The sequence below is a fragment of the Denticeps clupeoides genome, chromosome 2 (assembly GCF_900700375.1).
Source record: "Denticeps clupeoides chromosome 2, fDenClu1.1, whole genome shotgun sequence".
Lineage (NCBI taxonomy): Eukaryota > Metazoa > Chordata > Actinopteri > Clupeiformes > Denticipitidae > Denticeps > Denticeps clupeoides.
Window position 1 is genome coordinate 35,596,523 of NC_041708.1, and position 17,079 is coordinate 35,613,601.

At 49.2% G+C, this 17,079-nt stretch overlaps 1 protein-coding gene across 4 annotated transcripts; it reads right to left on the bottom strand.

Moving 5' to 3' along the window:
• Positions 1–641: 641 nt before the first annotated feature.
• LOC114783600 (suppressor of tumorigenicity 14 protein) lies at positions 642–15,307 on the bottom strand. Of its 4 annotated transcripts, XM_028969111.1 has the most exons (20): positions 15,212–15,298; positions 9,735–9,882; positions 8,964–9,088; positions 7,666–7,733; positions 6,983–7,173; positions 6,801–6,899; positions 6,684–6,736; positions 6,517–6,599; positions 5,470–5,612; positions 5,283–5,380; positions 5,003–5,112; positions 4,786–4,919; positions 4,352–4,456; positions 4,160–4,270; positions 3,395–3,505; positions 3,188–3,307; positions 2,425–2,608; positions 1,658–1,929; positions 1,327–1,463; positions 642–1,236 (listed from the first exon to the last, which is right to left on the bottom strand). In XM_028969111.1, the coding sequence occupies exons 1-20, from the start codon at positions 15,290–15,292 to the stop codon at positions 1,069–1,071; spliced, it is 2,541 nt and encodes an 846-aa protein (XP_028824944.1). In that variant the 5' UTR covers positions 15,293–15,298; the 3' UTR covers positions 642–1,068. The 4 variants fall into 4 exon arrangements, with proteins under 4 accessions (XP_028824944.1, XP_028824972.1, XP_028824963.1 ...); XM_028969139.1 differs by having other exon boundaries at positions 6,517–6,736; positions 15,212–15,307; XM_028969130.1 differs by lacking the exons at positions 9,735–9,882; positions 15,212–15,298 and having other exon boundaries at positions 6,517–6,736; positions 6,983–7,168; positions 8,964–9,079.
• Between the last annotated feature and the right edge of the window lie 1,772 nt (positions 15,308–17,079).

Sequence of the window (17,079 nt, forward strand, 5' to 3'; positions counted from 1 at the left end):
AACCCTGAGAGTCTCCAGGGGTGGACTGTCCCTGTAACTACTGATTGTAAGTCGCTCTGGATAAGGGCGTCTGATAAATGCCGTAAATGTAAATGTAAGAAGCGAGGAAGTGGATGTGGATGTGTAAAAGTTCTTTACAACCGATGACAGTAGATGAAATCCCGCCATCGTCCGCTAAGGTTTGCCACAGAAGCCAAAGATCCAATTAAATCGTTTATAAAGAGGAGACTTTCTACATTCATCCGTCTGTGACACACACACATAATAATAATAATAATTGGAGACTGACCAATCACTGACAGATTGCTTAATAGACAAATTCTGCAAATTGTTGTATCTTTTGTGTATTAAATGTAACTTTAAATTTTACAGGTCTATGGCAAATCAGGATTAAGGATCGTCGCCTTCAATCACCCAACGCCTTAAAAAAGGAATATAGTGTGTGTGTGTGTGTGTGTGTGTATAGTTTGTGTGTGTGTGTGCAGGAGATTATGTCACGTACAGCAGGTGTCCTGGCAGAACATTAATAACACGTTCAACCCGCAGCCACTAGGCGGCGCACCTTCAAGAAAACCTCAACACATCTGGGTCCATCTAAAAGAACATTTATAAAAATCGTGAACTGTAATAGTTGTGTGCAATAGAATATGTATATCACCACATATAATTTAACATGAAGGCCATTATATCTTTAATCCCCATAATATAAGGTGAACTGGTAATAATACTAAACAATAGAGACATATGACCTATGACGAGAGCTTCAACTACTGGATGAACTTAATGAAAAAATGTACAAGAAAAAACATACACGCATTCTGGTCCTGGGCTCTTTTGGCTGGTTTGGCTTTAGTACATCGTCATGGTAATTTCTCTGGTAAATAACAGTATAACAGTAGGACAGTGGAGTATGAGAGTACTGCATTTGAGGTGGGAATGATGTATGCCAGTGTCTCGGAGTGTTGTCTCCGCGGAAGCTTCCTGCCGTTTCTCAGGAGGTGCCACCGGGGCTTGGACGGGCGCGAGCTGCCGCTGGGCGTGTGCAAATGTGCAGAGCGGCCGTGTGGGCTACACCTGGCCCTTGGTCTGCTGGTGGATCCAGTCGGCAAACTTGGTGACCTGGGTGTAAACTCCAGGCCGGTTTTGCCGCGCGCAGCCCTCCCCCCAGCTCACGATGCCTGCCAAAAACCACCGTCGGCCCTTCTCCAGACACACCAGTGGGCCTCCGGAATCCCCCTGGTCCAGAAACACACACACACACACACACACAAAAAATTCAGATTTCAATTTCAATTGTCCATTTCAGACTTATGAAGATCCTCTCACCTGACAGGCGTCAACTCCTCCTTGCATGTTACCAGCACAAAGCATTCTGGGAGTGATGGCATCATCATACATCTTGTTGCATACATTGCGGCTGATGATGTTCACCGTGGCTTCCTGCAGCAGTGTGGCGAGCTCCCCTTTATAAGAAAAGAGAAAAAAACCCTTCAGTGCTGCACACACACACCACACCTCAAAGAAATTGTTCCCCTTTTATCCTCAAAATATCATACAGCAAAAAAAAAAAAAAGTTACAAGACACAGACAGCGCACTGCTAATGTCTGCTTATTTCCTGCATTAAACCGGACGTCTGGCCGCCCCGGTGACTCCTACCGTCCTCCGAGAGCACCCCCCACCCTGTGACGAAGCAGGTGTTGCCTGAGGTGAAGGCGTGGGAGGCGGCGGGGACGCAGACAGGCTGCACCAGCTCGCTGAAGAAGACAGGGGAGCTGAGCTCCAGCAATGCGATGTCGTAGTCGGACGTGAACTGGTCGTACTGGGTGTGCAGGACGATGCGGCGGATCTGGCGGGTGGCGGCCGCGTTGCTGACCGTGTTCATGACGCGCATGCCCAGGTAAGCCCTCCAGGACCTGGTATCAGAATACCTACAGTACACAAGATAAACACAATTTAACACATCAAATATATCTTATAGACTGTACTGCATATTACCCTCTCAGGACTCTCTCCTCAATAAACATTGGATTTTACTTTTGAATAAGTTTACTCTAAATACTGAGCAAAATGGAACATGTTATTTAAAACTTTTACAGTGTATGCAAGAATTTAACAATTGCAAAAATTATTGTACTTAACCTCAGAAATCAGCACCATACTCAACATTCTTTTAAAAAATTTGTTGTGAACATGCCCAATGTCCTGAGTCCCAGCTTAGTCTGTGTTCATATGATTGTTATTTGGACCACTGCCTGCACCGTAATTCTCCCAGCTCTGCTCATTCATTGTTCAGGGTTGCATGTAGACATATGTAGACACATATCACCTCCTGTATCTGTTGAAACTGGTTGAATGAATGAAGGGCTTTGAGATGGCCTCAATTTTACACAAAATTAGCATTCAGCAAATGTCCTGGTTCTTACTTGATGGCGTCTGTGTCCTGAAAGCAGTGGGCAGCAGACAAAAGCCACCGACTGCCAACCAGCGAGGCCCCGCAGACGTGGCCATATCGCTCCATCTGAAGGCTCACCTGCCATGGCCATGAACCCACCTGTGCGTCGGCTCCCCCCACTATCTTAGCCTTCTTCCTGGGACGGGTGCCACACACTGCAGCCAGGAAATAGAGCTGAATAAGCCAAAAAAATGTCTGTCGCATTTGTTATCGTCTATATACATGATTTAAAACATTTGGTGAAACAAAATGGGAGCATATACACTGTTAAAATGTATAGTCATAAAAGATGTCATTGCCACACCCTTGGGGGGTGACTGGGAAGCTTGGCAACACCCTTTTGAGATGAACTTATGACCCTAGTGTCCTTAATTACCTGATCGTGTTCACCTATGTTTAGAAGCGTGCCTCGTGTGTCCTCTGCAATTCAATGCTCCACCACATGTCTATAAGGACTCACCTGTGGTCACTTCCTGTGTGATTCTCACCCTAACCTGACATGTCCTCATTATTTTTATATTCACAGGAGCTTTAATACAAAGTTTAAAACTAAATGAACTTTGTTAAGCACAGAGTTGCTCAGAATCAAGAGATGATTCAATCAGTCAACATTTGTGATTCTGTAATAATCATAGTCCAATGCAGCTAGAAACATCTTTACGTCACTGTATTAAAATGCATTATACAGAATTCTACATAATGTATACACAAATATCACAATGCATTTCTCTCACCGCAGCGCATCTCATCTGATCCGTCTTTGCAGTCTTTCACTCCATCGCACTCTGGATTGATCTTGGTCACACATTTCCCATTGGCGCACTTATATGATGAGGCAGAGCAGCCTTTATGGACTGTGTAGATACTTGCCGTCAAAACCTTTTTAGGTTCACGATTATGAAACAAGTCATGCGCATGAGAGACGGGGGGGCGTCACTTACAGGCCCTTGTGCAGTTGAGCTCATCGCTTCGGTCCTTACAGTCAATTATCCCGTCACACACAGCAGACTTGGCCACACACACTTTGTTTGGGCACATGTGGTAGCATTTGCCTGAGGATGAGTGAATGCTTTGTGTTAGCTCAGTTAAACAATGTCTCTTTACGGGGCAGTGGTGGCCTAGCGGTTAAGGAAGGTGCCACTGAACAAAGCACCGTCCCCACACACACTGCTCCCCGGGCACCTGTCATGGCTGCCCACTGCTCACCCAGGGTGATGGGTTCAAATTTCACTGTGTGCACCGTTTGCTGTGCTGCTGTGTCTTAACAAGTGACAATCAATTCACTTAACTCACTTAACACTTAACTTAATTGACGTGTTGAAGTGTCATCTTTATCTTCATGCCTTTCATATTCTGCTCAATTATCTATTCACAGTAATAGTTATTTTATTCAAAAAGTGCCCAAAATGTGTCTATATTCTCCTCTGGTTACTCTGTAGCGTGTGGTATGACACTGATTGCTTTGTTTTAGCTACTTTAACTACGTTACTGTAGAAAATAAGCGAAACATAAATTGGAGATGTTGGTGGTGCTGATTCATGCTGTTCTGAGGGGTAAAAGACTACAGTTTATAGGCTGTAGCCCACGTCACACAACTTGTCAGATGCGGAGCTAGAAGATACCAGCCGCATTTGTACCATGTTAGGGGAGATGTTTCCAGCAAATTAGAAAAGAAGCACAATAACAATGCAGGCTGGGAGACACACCACAGTCGGCCTCCTCGCTGCTGTCCCCGCATGCACTCTGCATGTTGCACTGGCTGCCTGGCGGTTTGCACTGGCCATTCCCACAATACACCTCTCCAGGCTTGCAGGTCGCTGCAATGTGGGGAGAAAGGACATTGTGTTTGATGATTTGTGATAGGACAATGAGCGGGGCGATGGAGGCGAACAACCTACAGCATTTGGTCTCATCTCGGCCATCGGCACAGTCTTTTTCTCCGTCACACACCTTCCGAAGAGGAATGCAGACGCCATTGCCGCAACGGAACTGTCGTGGACATGCTGCGCCAGACATGAAACAAGCTCAGCAACTTTAAATGAGACCAACTGAGCATCACATGACATAACCATGTGCCATCTGGTTGATTCCATGTAGATGAAAATTTCAGTCATGTTTAGAGTATAGAATGTGATGGGTTCCATATTACAGTACAGTAGACCAATGAAACTACGGAACTCTGCCACAGAGAGTTCACCCGTCCATGGATTACAAGGTGTGACCCACAAACATCACCAAACAGGCCACCCTGGTAAACGAAACCCAGGAGGATTTGGGATGCAGCTCCAATCAAAAGCAGCTACATCCACCCTGAGGCCATCTGAGTACTCACTGGTCTCGGGAGAGAAGGCGCGATAGAGCAGCTGAAAGCCTCTATGAGTGAAGGATTCATCCGAGCGAAAGTGCAACGGGACCGGGGAGGAGTAGATCCTCTTCCTACTGTTCTCCACAATGGGGTTACACAGCCTGCCGGCAGGAAGGGACGGGGTTTGCCTTATGATCGCGAAGTAAGCAGGAAAACTGGGACTGAACTATAAGCTCGGACTCACCGAACCCCGTTGATTTCCAGCCAGTCTTTCTCACAGGTGTTTGAATTTGGCGAGTCTTGAATGTCCAGCATCACAATCGTTATGGAGAGTAGGTAACCAGGGAACGGGGCCTGAAAGAGAAATAGGACTGAGCCAGTTCCCCTTCAAAAGGAAGAATGCCGCATCTGCACAAAGACCCACGCTGCCTTTTTTGGTCACCATCAAAGGAAAGATCCCTGTGGCACCTGGAATAGTATGTTTATTGATGGAGATCCAGTGATGGGATGAGAACCATCCTCACCCTCAGTTTCCAGTGGCAGTCCATGTTTGGGGCATAGTGTGCGGGAAAATACGGGGACGTCAAGGAGCCGTTCCAGGAAGAGATAAAGCCACCACACTCTAAAAAAAAAAAAAAAAAGAAGAGGAGCAAACTGTCTATAGAAGCAACCTGAGGGCGGACACAGAGCAGGATGCATTAAGAGGTCAACCTTCTTTAGGAACTGCCTGGAAGAAGGCTTTGAAGATGGCGCCCTGGCGCTGGCGGCTGAAGGAGAAGGTGACGAGCATGACATTGCCAGATGAGGTCAGATTCATCGCAGGGGACGATACGGACAGAGGCAGACCACACCACCTGAAAAAAACACACGCCGCAAGTCAACCCCTCCCTTGTGATGCAACATTACTCCACATGCATAAACCATCCACATGCATAAACCATCCAGACAATCATCCAGCTATAGGTACAGGGTTTGTACCTATAGCTACGTCCATGTGTGCTATGTGCTATTTGCATGTTCTTTTCTGTTGTTGTGTGTTTGTGTATGTGAAGTGATTGTCACTTGTGATACACAGCAGCACAGCACACGGTGCACACAGTGAAATTTGTCCTCTGCATTTAACCCAGCGCTTTGCTCAGTGGCACCTCAGTGGCGCCTTTTGGCGGATCGGGACTCGAACCTTCTAGTGTTTGCGCACGGTGGCCTAGTGCTCGAGAGTGGAGACTGTGTTGTTGTTGTTTCGGAGGGATATGGAGAAGTTTTTGTCAGCCGTGGCTTATTCCCTGCGTGTCCTTCTCCCACCTGCACATAATCTCCCGCTTACGTGTGTCGCGCTCCTCCTGTTCGTGTGGTTTTTCGTCACTATTTGGGCGTGGTTGTTTGACTCACCTTCTTACACTGTAAATAGAGCAATATTATTGTGTCACGCCGGGGTCACGAAGAACAGCGAGGGAGCGGTTGTAGCGATATATATATAGCAAAGTCCCGGTTTGCGGGACGGTGCTAAAACTGTGGGTGACTATACACCACCGGTGTATAGTCATGCGAGCTCACTGGCGCATTGACCAACAAGGAATCGAGAAAGGAGCAGGTGAGAAGGAAAAAGGATTGGTCACGTGACATATTACACTTCAGGTTTGATTTCTGCGAATCACAGATAAATGCTTCATTGACCACGTTCTCAACACTTTCATGAAGCTGCTGATAATGGTTCCAGTATTAGTTGTGATGGGTAATGAGAATCAACTGAATCAATACCTGGTAATGATCTTGTTCTGCAGGGGTAACAGGAAGTCATAGGCAGACAGCTTGTGGGCGGAGCAGCTCCCTGGCAACGTGCCCTGCAGGTTGACGACCACCAGACGCACCACGTGACCGGATGGCACCCTGAGCCTCCACTGGTAGTATGGCTTCTTTGGACTCACCAGACTGAGTGTACGGTTGTTTCCATATTTGGCGTACAGGTCAAAGGACATTGCTGGCGGAAAAATATAGGATTTATTTAAAAAAGAAAATCTTCAGATATCCAACGAGTTTCCTACCTTGAAGTCCCAGCTGCCACTTGCCACTCTGTAGGGAGTTTGGATTCTTTATTTTTTCAGCCTTGTCATCAAAGTCATCATCATCCTCAAAATCCAAACCTGTGTTGAGAGACGGACGTCTTTCTGTCATGCGTGGCTGTTTCATAAAAACCGAAACAAACCTTTTCCTGGGAGCCAGTTACCCAGCAGTGACAGCGTGTCCTCCTCATTGTCCAGGTAGAAGCGTTCCTCATATCTACTGTACAGCACCTTGTTGGTGACCGGGAGGCGCCTTTGTAGCCTCTCCGGACTAGATATCTTGATGTCCCGAGCAACTGACAGTGGGGCGGAGAACTTGCTCCAGTAGAACACAGCCAGCCCATCTGCTCCTTCACTATCAGCAGGGACAATGGGGAGATAAAGTCCTTTCGTCAGAGAGACAGACTGAAACTTAAGCAATTCATTCAACAATGGGAAAGAAGGCATGTAATTTGATTATGGGATGAAATCAACAGAGAGAAAAAAACATGGATACACCATGCCTCACTGTAAACACACAGCAGATATGAATATTAAAAATGATCAATAACGAGATAATACATAGATAAAGATCTATAATCTATAAAAAGATCTATAAGATAAAGATCTATAATACAATACAATTATCAGGTCATCGTACATATACAACACAAAGACAGAAGCAAAAAATATTCCTGCAGTTAGTCTACACTGAGCACACTGGAGGCGACTAGATATGTAATAAAATAATACCGGACAGGTCCGGACCAATTAAATTATAGCTGAGTGCATCATAAGATCCTTGCAGGCCTGCTGGCAGCAGTAACATCATGCTATTTGTTCAACAGTTATAGATGAAAGGACTCACCTGAAGGCGATAATTCCTGAGCGCTTGTAATAGGACCTCCATGACGACGAGTCATACAGCTGTGAGAACTGATATAAAACAGCATCACTAAAAAAGAAAGCTATTTTTCAAAAACACCTTAAAAAAAAACGCCTAGCAGATCCCGTATCGTAATGCTTCACTCAATCCACAAATGCTAAGTGCACAGCGTAATAAAGGTGGCCCCTGTTACAAAGATGGTTCCTAAATCGTCCCCCTTTGGCAGGTCGGACGCCTCTGAAATGGGAAGTTGCCCGCTGTGACATCCCCTACTGACGCCCCTCTGCCACGTTTGACATCACTCAGGTACGCGTGACATCACCACCCTGGCCTAGACGTGCGACCTTGGCACAAAAGCACTGTTCTTGTGCGACTGGATTCGGGTAAGGAGAGCTGCGGGCAACAACGGTTCCATTGTCTTGGCCCTCGATGTCGTTTCGAAGTTCAGGCGGGCGGGGGCGGCCTTTAATAACCGGGCCGGCGCACCTTCACGCACCACAGACGCCGACGTTACACGTAACACAAATGGTACCGGCCTTTAGACGTGCAGTTAGCATGTTTGCTAATGCTAAACCAATGCTAAGTCCTCTGTCAGACGTTCCTTCCTCTTCCTTTCTGCGGGGGCATAAACTCCCAGACTGACCCCTCTGAGCTCCCCTTTGTTTCTCCCCGGGTCGCCTCCTCTTCTCTTCCTCCCTCCTGCTGTCCGCGCCGCGGCATGTCTGCCACAGGCGGACAATGTTTTTATTGACGGCCCGCTCTTCCTCTCACTCGGCCAGCCTGGACCCCGCGGCGTTCACAAACGGCGTTCTTGTCCTCCGCCCTGAAAGGCGGGGGTCCCCCGGGGGCCTCGAGCCCCACTGCCGGCCCTGACACCGCACCGGGCTCCTGTTTCACCCGGCTTTACATTCAAGAGGGCCACATTAGGGAGCAAAGTTCCACGGTCCGGAGTCCGCTCTACATTTTAAAGGGCATCTGTTAAGTGGGGCCGTAGCTCCACGGCTGTGGAATTTACATGTATATTTACGCCATTTATCAGACGCCCCCTTATCCAGAGCGACTTACAATCAGTAGTGACAGGGACAGTCCCCCCCTGGAGCAACTTAGGGTTAAGTGTCCTGCTCAGGGACACGATGGTAGTAAGTGGGGTTTGAACCTGGGTCTTCTGGCTGGCACTAGGCTACTACAACGCGAGCCCGGCGGCATTCCAGGGAGAGCGCGGAGACAGCGACGGACCTGGGCAATGCGTGGCACACAGACGGAGCCTTATATACACTTACGTAATGGCTCAGAGCTTGAGCCTGGGCACGAAACTGCTCAGAGGAGGGGTCAGCCAACTCCGGGATGAAGCTCAGGTTGGAAAACTCCATGCTTCCTCCCAGGTAGAACACTGATGGGCCGGGAGCTGCAGAGGCAAGGAATCAAATGTGCTGAAAAGGGATTTACGCAGATTAAAATTCACTGTAATCTACACTGACTTAAATACAGAACTCCTTTTCATTCCAACACAAATAAATATTTATCTCTTATTGTCATTCACACATCATTTAACTAGTTAATTTGATTAAACCTGCCTACCAATTCACATCTCATTTCTAATGAGCTTTTAAACCCTTACAGCTTGTTGGTTCTTAAAGGTCATTAAATATGGTATGAAATATCTGTCTTATATGTTTAGCTTTTAGATGTCCCCTCTAAATGAATAAATAATTAATAACATTTTATCACTATGCTTTAAATTTTCTCCACAATACCTTACCCATCCAAGCACCATTATTGTAAGTAGAGATCATAAATCTTAATTCAAAGACAGACAGATTTATAGTAAAATAAAGTAAACAATGAATATACAAAAACAATAAAACTTAATTCAATCAAATTGTTATGTAATGTTATTATATAAATTAAATCATAAACGCAAAAACATGAAATGATATTCTTCTCCTTTTACATTCGCCACAGCGGATCAACAGTTTCCACCCCCCACGATATTATTCATATTAATTATATTCATAATAAAATAATAAATGTATTAGCAACGAAGCGCTTACATGCACAGAAGTAGAGAGTCAGGCCAGCAGCGAGTCCGAGAGGGAGGACGCAGGTCAGTCCCAGTGGCCACCCCCTCCACGCCCCACGCCAGGCTGCTGGACCCCCATCGTGGGGGTCTGGTGACAGGGTGGGCTTGGTCACAACATCCTGTCAAGCACCAGGCCAAACAAATGACTCATCTTCCCGCAGCAAAAAAAAAAAAAATGAATGTACGTTTTCTCCATCCATCACTTGATACCAGCTTTCTTTCTTCTTTCCACCAAGACCCCCATCCATTCATCTGCGGCCCGAATGTGAAGCACAGAAAGGATCGTTTCATCCCGCCGAGACGCCCCAAACCCCGGACCGCAGGGTCTCGTTTCCCCCGGACCCGCATTGTAACGCGGGGACCCGCCGCCCGGACGGGCGGGTTTGTGGGTTCGTTACCTGTGTAGGTGTTGTCACGGGGACCCGCCGCCCGGACTGAGGGGCATGCCAGTGGGTTTGTGGGTTCGTTACCTGTGTAGGTGTTGTCGCGGGTATGCTGGCGGGTTTGTGGGTTCGTTACCTGTGCAGGTGTTGTCGCGGGTATGCTGGCGGGTTTGTGGGTTCGTTACCTGTGCAGGTGTTGTCGCGGGTATGCTGGCGGGTTTGTGGGTTCGATACCTGTGTAGGTGTTGTCGCGGGTATGCTGGTGGGTTTGTGGGTTTGTGGGTTCGTTACCTGTGTAGGTGTTGTCGCGGGTATGCTGGCGGGTTTGTGGGTTTGTGGGTTAGATACCTGTGTAGGTGTTGTCGCGGGTATGCTGGCGGGTTTGTGGGTTTGTGGGTTCGTTACCTGTGCAGGTGTTGTCGCGGGTATGCTGGCGGGTTTGTGGGTTTGTGGGTTAGATACCTGTGTAGGTGTTGTCGCGGGTATGCTGGCGGGTTTGTGGGTTTGTGGGTTCGTTACCTGTGTAGGTGTTGTCGCGGGTATGCTGGTGGGTTTGTGGGTTTGTGGGTTAGATACCTGTGTAGGTGTTGTCGCGGGTATGCTGGCGGGTTTGTGGGTTCGTTACCTGTGCAGGTGTTGTCGCGGGTATGCTGGCGGGTTTGTGGGTTCGTTACCTGTGCAGGTGTTGTCGCGGGTATGCTGGCGGGTTTGTGGGTTCGATACCTGTGTAGGTGTTGTCGCGGGTATGCTGGTGGGTTTGTGGGTTTGTGGGTTCGTTACCTGTGTAGGTGTTGTCGCGGGTATGCTGGCGGGTTTGTGGGTTTGTGGGTTAGATACCTGTGTAGGTGTTGTCGCGGGTATGCTGGCGGGTTTGTGGGTTTGTGGGTTCGTTACCTGTGCAGGTGTTGTCGCGGGTATGCTGGCGGGTTTGTGGGTTTGTGGGTTAGATACCTGTGTAGGTGTTGTCGCGGGTATGCTGGCGGGTTTGTGGGTTGTGGGTTCGTTACCTGTGTAGGTGTTGTCGCGGGTATGCTGGTGGGTTTGTGGGTTTGTGGGTTAGATACCTGTGTAGGTGTTGTCGCGGGTATGCTGGTGGGTTTGTGGGTTTGTGGGTTCGATACCTGTGCAGGTGTTGTCGCGGGTATGCTGGTGGGTTTGTGGGTTTGTGGGTTCGATACCTGTGCAGGTGTTGTCGCGGGTATGCTGGCGGGTTTGTGGGTTAGATACCTGTGTAGGTGTTGTCGCGGGTATGCTGGCGGGTTTGTGGGGTTTGTGGGTTCGTTACCTGTGCAGGTGTTTGTCGCGGTATGCTGGCGGGTTTGGGGGTTTGTGGGTTAGATACCTGTGTAGGTGTTGTCGCGGGTATGCTGGGGGTTTGTGGGTTTGTGGGTTCGATACCTGTGCAGGTGTTGTCGCGGGTATGCTGGCGGGTTTGTGGGTTCGTTACCTGTGTAGGTGTTGTCGCGGGTATGCTGGCGGGTTTGTGGGTTCGTTACCTGTGTAGGTGTTGTCGCGGGTATGCTGGCGGGTTTGTGGGTTTGTGGTTCGATACCTGTCAGGTGTTGTCGCGGGTATGCTGGCGGGTTTGTGGGTTTGTGGGTTCGTTACCTGTGTAGGTGTTGTCGCGGGTATGCTGGCGGGTTTGTGGGTTTGTGGGTTAGATACCTGTGTAGGTGTGTCGGGGTATGCTGGGGGTTTGTGGGTTTGTGGGTTCGTTACCTGTGCAGGTGTTGTCGCGGGTATGCTGGCGGGTTTGTGGGTTTGTGGGTTAGATACCTGTGTAGGTGTTGTCGCGGGTATGCTGGCGGGTTTGTGGGTTTGTGGGTTCGATACCTGTGTAGGTGTTGTCGCGGGTATGCTGGCGGTGTTTGTGGGTTTGTGGGTTCGATACCTGTGTAGGTGTTGTCGCGGGTATGCTGGCGGGTTTGTGGGTTTGTGGGTTCGATACCTGTGTAGGTGTTGTCGCGGGTATGCTGGCGGGGTTTGTGGGTTTGTGGGTTCGTTACCTGTTGCAGGTGTTGTCGCGGGTATGCTGGCGGGTTTGTGGGTTTGTGGGTTAGATACCTGTGTAGGTGTTGTCGCGGGTATGCTGGCGGGTTTGTGGGTTTGTGGGTTCGTTACCTGTGTAGGTGTTGTCGCGGGTATGCTGGCGGGTTTGTGGGTTTGTGGGTTCGATACCTGTGTAGGTGTTGTCGCGGGTATGCTGGCGGGTTTGTGGGTTTGTGGGTTCGATACCTGTGTAGGTGTTGTCGCGGGTATGCTGGCGGGTTTGTGGGTTTGTGGGTTCGTTACCTGTGCAGGTGTTGTCGCGGGTATGCTGGCGGGTTTGTGGGTTTGTGGGTTAGATACCTGTGTAGGTGTTTGTCGCGGGTATGCTGGCGGGTTTGGTGGGTTTGTGGGTTCGTTACCTGTGCAGGTGTTGTCGCGGGTATGCTGGCGGGTTTGTGGGTTTGTGGGTTCGATACCTGTGTAGGTGTTGTCGCGGGTATGCTGGCGGGTTTGTGGGTTTGTGGGTTCGATACCTGTCAGGTGTTGTCGCGGGTATGCTGGCGGGTTTGTGGGTTGTGGGTTCGTTACCTGTGTAGGTGTTGTCGCGGGTATGCTGGCGGGTTTGTGGGTTTGTGGGTTAGATACCTGTGTAGGTGTTGTCGCGGGTATGCTGGCGGGTTTGTGGGTTTGTGGGTTTGTGGGTTCGTTACCTGTGTAGGTGTTGTCGCGGGTATGCTGGCGGGTTTGTGGGTTGTGGGTTCGTTACCTGTGTAGGTGTTGTCGCGGGTATGCTGGCGGGTTTGTGGGTTTGTGGGTTCGTTACCTGTGCAGGTGTTGTCGCGGGTATGCTGGCGGGTTTGTGGGTTTGTGGGTTCGATACCTGTGTAGGTGTTGTCGCGGGTATGCTGGCGGGTTTGTGGGTTTGTGGGTTCGATACCTGTGTAGGTGTTGTCGCGGGTATGCTGGCGGGTTTGTGGGTTTGTGGGTTAGATACCTGTGCAGGTGTTGTCGCGGGTATGCTGGCGGGTTTGTGGGTTTGTGGGTTCGTTACCTGTGTAGGTGTTGTCGCGGGTATGCTGGCGGGTTTGTGGGTTTGTGGGTTCGATACCTGTGCAGGTGTTGTCGCGGGTATGCTGGCGGGTTGTGGGTTGTGGGGTTAGATACCTGTGTAGGTGTTGTCGCGGGTATGCTGGCGGGTTGTGGGTTTGTGGGTTCGTTACCTGTGTAGGTGTTGTCGCGGGTATGCTGGCGGGTTTGGTGGGTTTGTTGGGTTCGTTTACCTGTGGCAGGTGTTGTCCGCGGGTATGCTGGCGGGTTGTGGGTTTTGTGGGTTAGATACCTGTGTAGGTGTGTCGCGGGTATGCTGGCGGGTTTGTGGGTTTGGTGGTTCGTTACCTGTGCAGGTGTTGTCGCGGGTATGCTGGCGGGTTTGTGGGTTGTGGGTTCGTTACCTGTGCAGGTGTTGTCGCGGGTATGCTGGCGGGTTTGTGGGTTTGTGGGTTAGATACCTGTGTAGGTGTTGTCGCGGGTATGCTGGCGGGTTGGGGGGTTTGTGGGTTCGTTACCTGTGCAGGTGTTGTCGCGGGTATGCTGGCGGGTTTGTGGGTTAGATACCTGTGTAGGTGTTGTCGCGGGTATGCTGGCGGGTTTGTGGGTTGTGGGTTCGTTACCTGTGCAGGTGTTGTCGCGGGTATGCTGGCGGGGTTGTGGGTTGTGGTTCGTTACCTGTGCAGGTGTTGTCGCGTGTATGCTGGCGGGTTTGTGGGTTTGTGGGTTCGTTACCTGTGTAGGTGTTGTCGCGGGTATGCTGGCGGGTTTGTGGGTTTGTGGGTTTGTGGGTTCGTTACCTGTGTATGCTGGCGGGTTTGTGGGTTTGTGGGTTCGATACCTGTGTAGGTGTTGTCGCGGGTATGCTGGCGGGTTTTGTGGGTTTGTGGGTTCGATACGTGTCAGGTGGTGTCGCGGGTATGCTGGCGGTTTGTGGGTTTGTGGGTTCGTTACCTGTGTAGGGTGTTGTCGCGGGTATGCTGGCGGGTTTGTGGGTTTGTGGGTTTGTGGGTTAGATACCTGTGTAGGTGTTGTCGCGGGTATGCTGGCGGGTTTGTGGGTTTGTGGGTTCGTTACCTGTGCAGGTGTTGTCGCGGGTATGCTGGCGGGTTTGTGGGTTTGTGGGTTCGTTACCTGTGCAGGTGTTGTCGCGGGTATGCTGGCGGGTTTGTGGGTTTGTGGGTTAGATACCTGTGTAGGTGTTGTCGCGGGTATTGCTTGGCGGTTTGTGGGTTTGTTGGGTTCGTTACCTGTGCAGGTGTTTGTCGCGGGTATGCTGGCGGGTTTGTGGGTTGTGGCCGTTCGTTACCTGGTATGCTGGCGGGGTTGTGGGGTTTGTGGGTTCGTTACCTGTGCAGGTGTTGTCGCGGGTTATGCTTGCGTGGTTTGTGGGTTTGTGGGTTCGTTAACACTGTGTATGCTGGCCGGGTTTGTGGGTTTGTGGGTTCGTTACCTGTGTAGGTGTTGTCGCGGGTATGCTGTGGCGGGTTTGTGGGTCGTTACATGTGTAGGTGCTTGTCGCGGGTATGCTGGCGGGTTTGTTGTGGGTTTGTTGGTTCGTTACCTGTGTAGGTGTTGTCGCGGATTGCTGGCGGGTTTGTGGGTTTGTGGGTTTGATACCTGTGGCAGGTGTTGTCGAGGTAGGCTGGCGGGTTTGTGGGTTTGTGGGTTCGTTACCTGTGTAGGTGTTGTCGCGGTTGTATGATGGCGGGGTTTGTGGGTTTGTGGGTTAGCTACCTGTGTAGGTGTTGTCGCGGGTATGCTGGCGGGTTGTGGGGTTTGTGGGTTAGAAAATGTGTAGGTTTGTAGCGGGGTAGCTGGCGGGTTTGTGGGTTTGTGGGTTCGTTACTGTGCAGGTGTTTTTTTTCGCGGGTATGCTGGCGGGTTGTGGTTTGTGGGTTCGTTACCTGTGCAGGTGTTGTCGCGGGTATGCTGGCGGGTTTGTGGGTTTGTGGGTTCGATACCTGTGCAGGTGTTGTCGCGGGTATGCTGGCGGGTTTGTGGGTTTGTGGGTTTGTGGGTTCGTTACCTGTGTAGGTGTTGTCGCGGGGATCCCGCTGCCCGTTACGCTGTACACCTCGCAGCTCCGGTTTTTGGGGAAGCTTCTCATGGCGCGGTCCCGTGTGGCTCCGCTGAGGCGATGTGCGACAAAATCTCCCCGGGCATAGAAATAACTCAACAAAGAAAAAAGAAAAGAAAAGAAAAGAAAAAAAAGAACAATAATAAAAAATAAAAAATAAAAAAAAACAGAAGAAGGAGAAGAAGAAAAAGCGCCGCCGAGCGATCTGCGCCGTGATACGCGGAGAAACCCGACCTGCGCCGGGACGAGCCGAGCTCTCTCTCTCTCTCTCTCTCTCTCTCTCTCCCCCGGACCCCGACGTGAACAGGTGCTACACGGGACCCAGCATGCACCGCGGTACAATGGGACCACTATGAGCGGGGACAATCCGCACAGCCAGCCGTGCGACGGAGAGTGTGGCCGGAGCTGAAAATGAATCAGACCGACACAAACAAACAAACAAGACACGTCCCCATCGTAAATGTTCAAACATCATTTAGAGTCTTATATTAAAAGGCAATATTAAAAACAAAGCAAGTAAAATAAACTTATCCACAAAACTGTCCCTAAAAACACGAAATAAAGGTACAAAAATCATAAACAAATAATAACTTTTGTGGAGACAAAACGAGCTTTCACCTTTTAAAAAAATAATCAGTCGATTATTTGAATGCTACACGTAAAATGAACAAACACTAGTTGGTTTCATGTGGAAATGGAAAAGGTCCTGCAGCTGCAGCACAGCTTGTATATTTTAATTCTGTTCTGTGGTACGTTTGCGATTTAATGCACTCAAATCAGCCATCAGGCCTGCCCGCGTAAGCAAAGATAGAAAGAACATTCTCTATAACCGTGAGATCTGGTGAATTTAAAAGCAAACTTTTTTTTAAAAAGCAAAGTTTCTATGTTGCCAGGGTGCATTATCGGGGTATTTATGGCTCTTTCTTCTTTCTTTATGGCTCTTTCTTCTTCTTTCTTAAACATTGTAAAAAAACTGTAACTCATTTGCACACCTTCACCCTACCAGTTACACATGTTTTATGTTAAAGACGTAAAAGTGTAATACTTGGTTATGTTTGCAATATTTGCATATTGGTTCACTGTTTACTTGCAACATTTGCAATACTGTGGTCTGTAGCAGTTGCAGAAAGCATTTCACTGCACATCATACCGTGTATGACTGTGTATGTGACAAATAAAATTTGAATTTGAATTTGAATTTGAATACAGGTTGCAGAGGCGTGCTGCCTCTGCTAGCTGGCTTCTTCCCATAGTGCATCCTGGCACACCAGCTACCCTGGCACACCAGACCAGCACATTCTTCCATTGCTTGGTGGTCCAGTTACGCCCATTGCAGGAGGTTTGGGGGTGGACACGCGTCAGCACGGGCACCGTGATCAGTCTACGCAGCCCTATAAACACAATGTGTTTTCGGACACCTTCCTATCAGAACCAGCAGTAATTTATTCGAGTATCTGTAGCAGTCTGTGCTTGCCATGTGTTCTCATCTCCTTCCTTGGATCATTTTTGTAAGTCAGGAACATCCCACAAGAGCTGCGGTTCTGTATATGCTATGACCCAGCCATCTAGTCATCACATCTTGACCCTTGGCCCAGAGTTTCCCTGTTTCCACCACATAAACTTGCTGCCAGGTGCCTCTGTAACAAGATATTGATGTTCACCTCACCTTCCAGTGTTTATAATGTTATGGCTGATCAGTGTATGAGTGAGACTAAAAATTAATCACTGCTGTGAACTGAACTCCGTCGTTTTCACACCAGCACGGCTGCCATGATGAGCTGTTAATGAAAGAACGAACTTTCACTAACCTTTTCTTG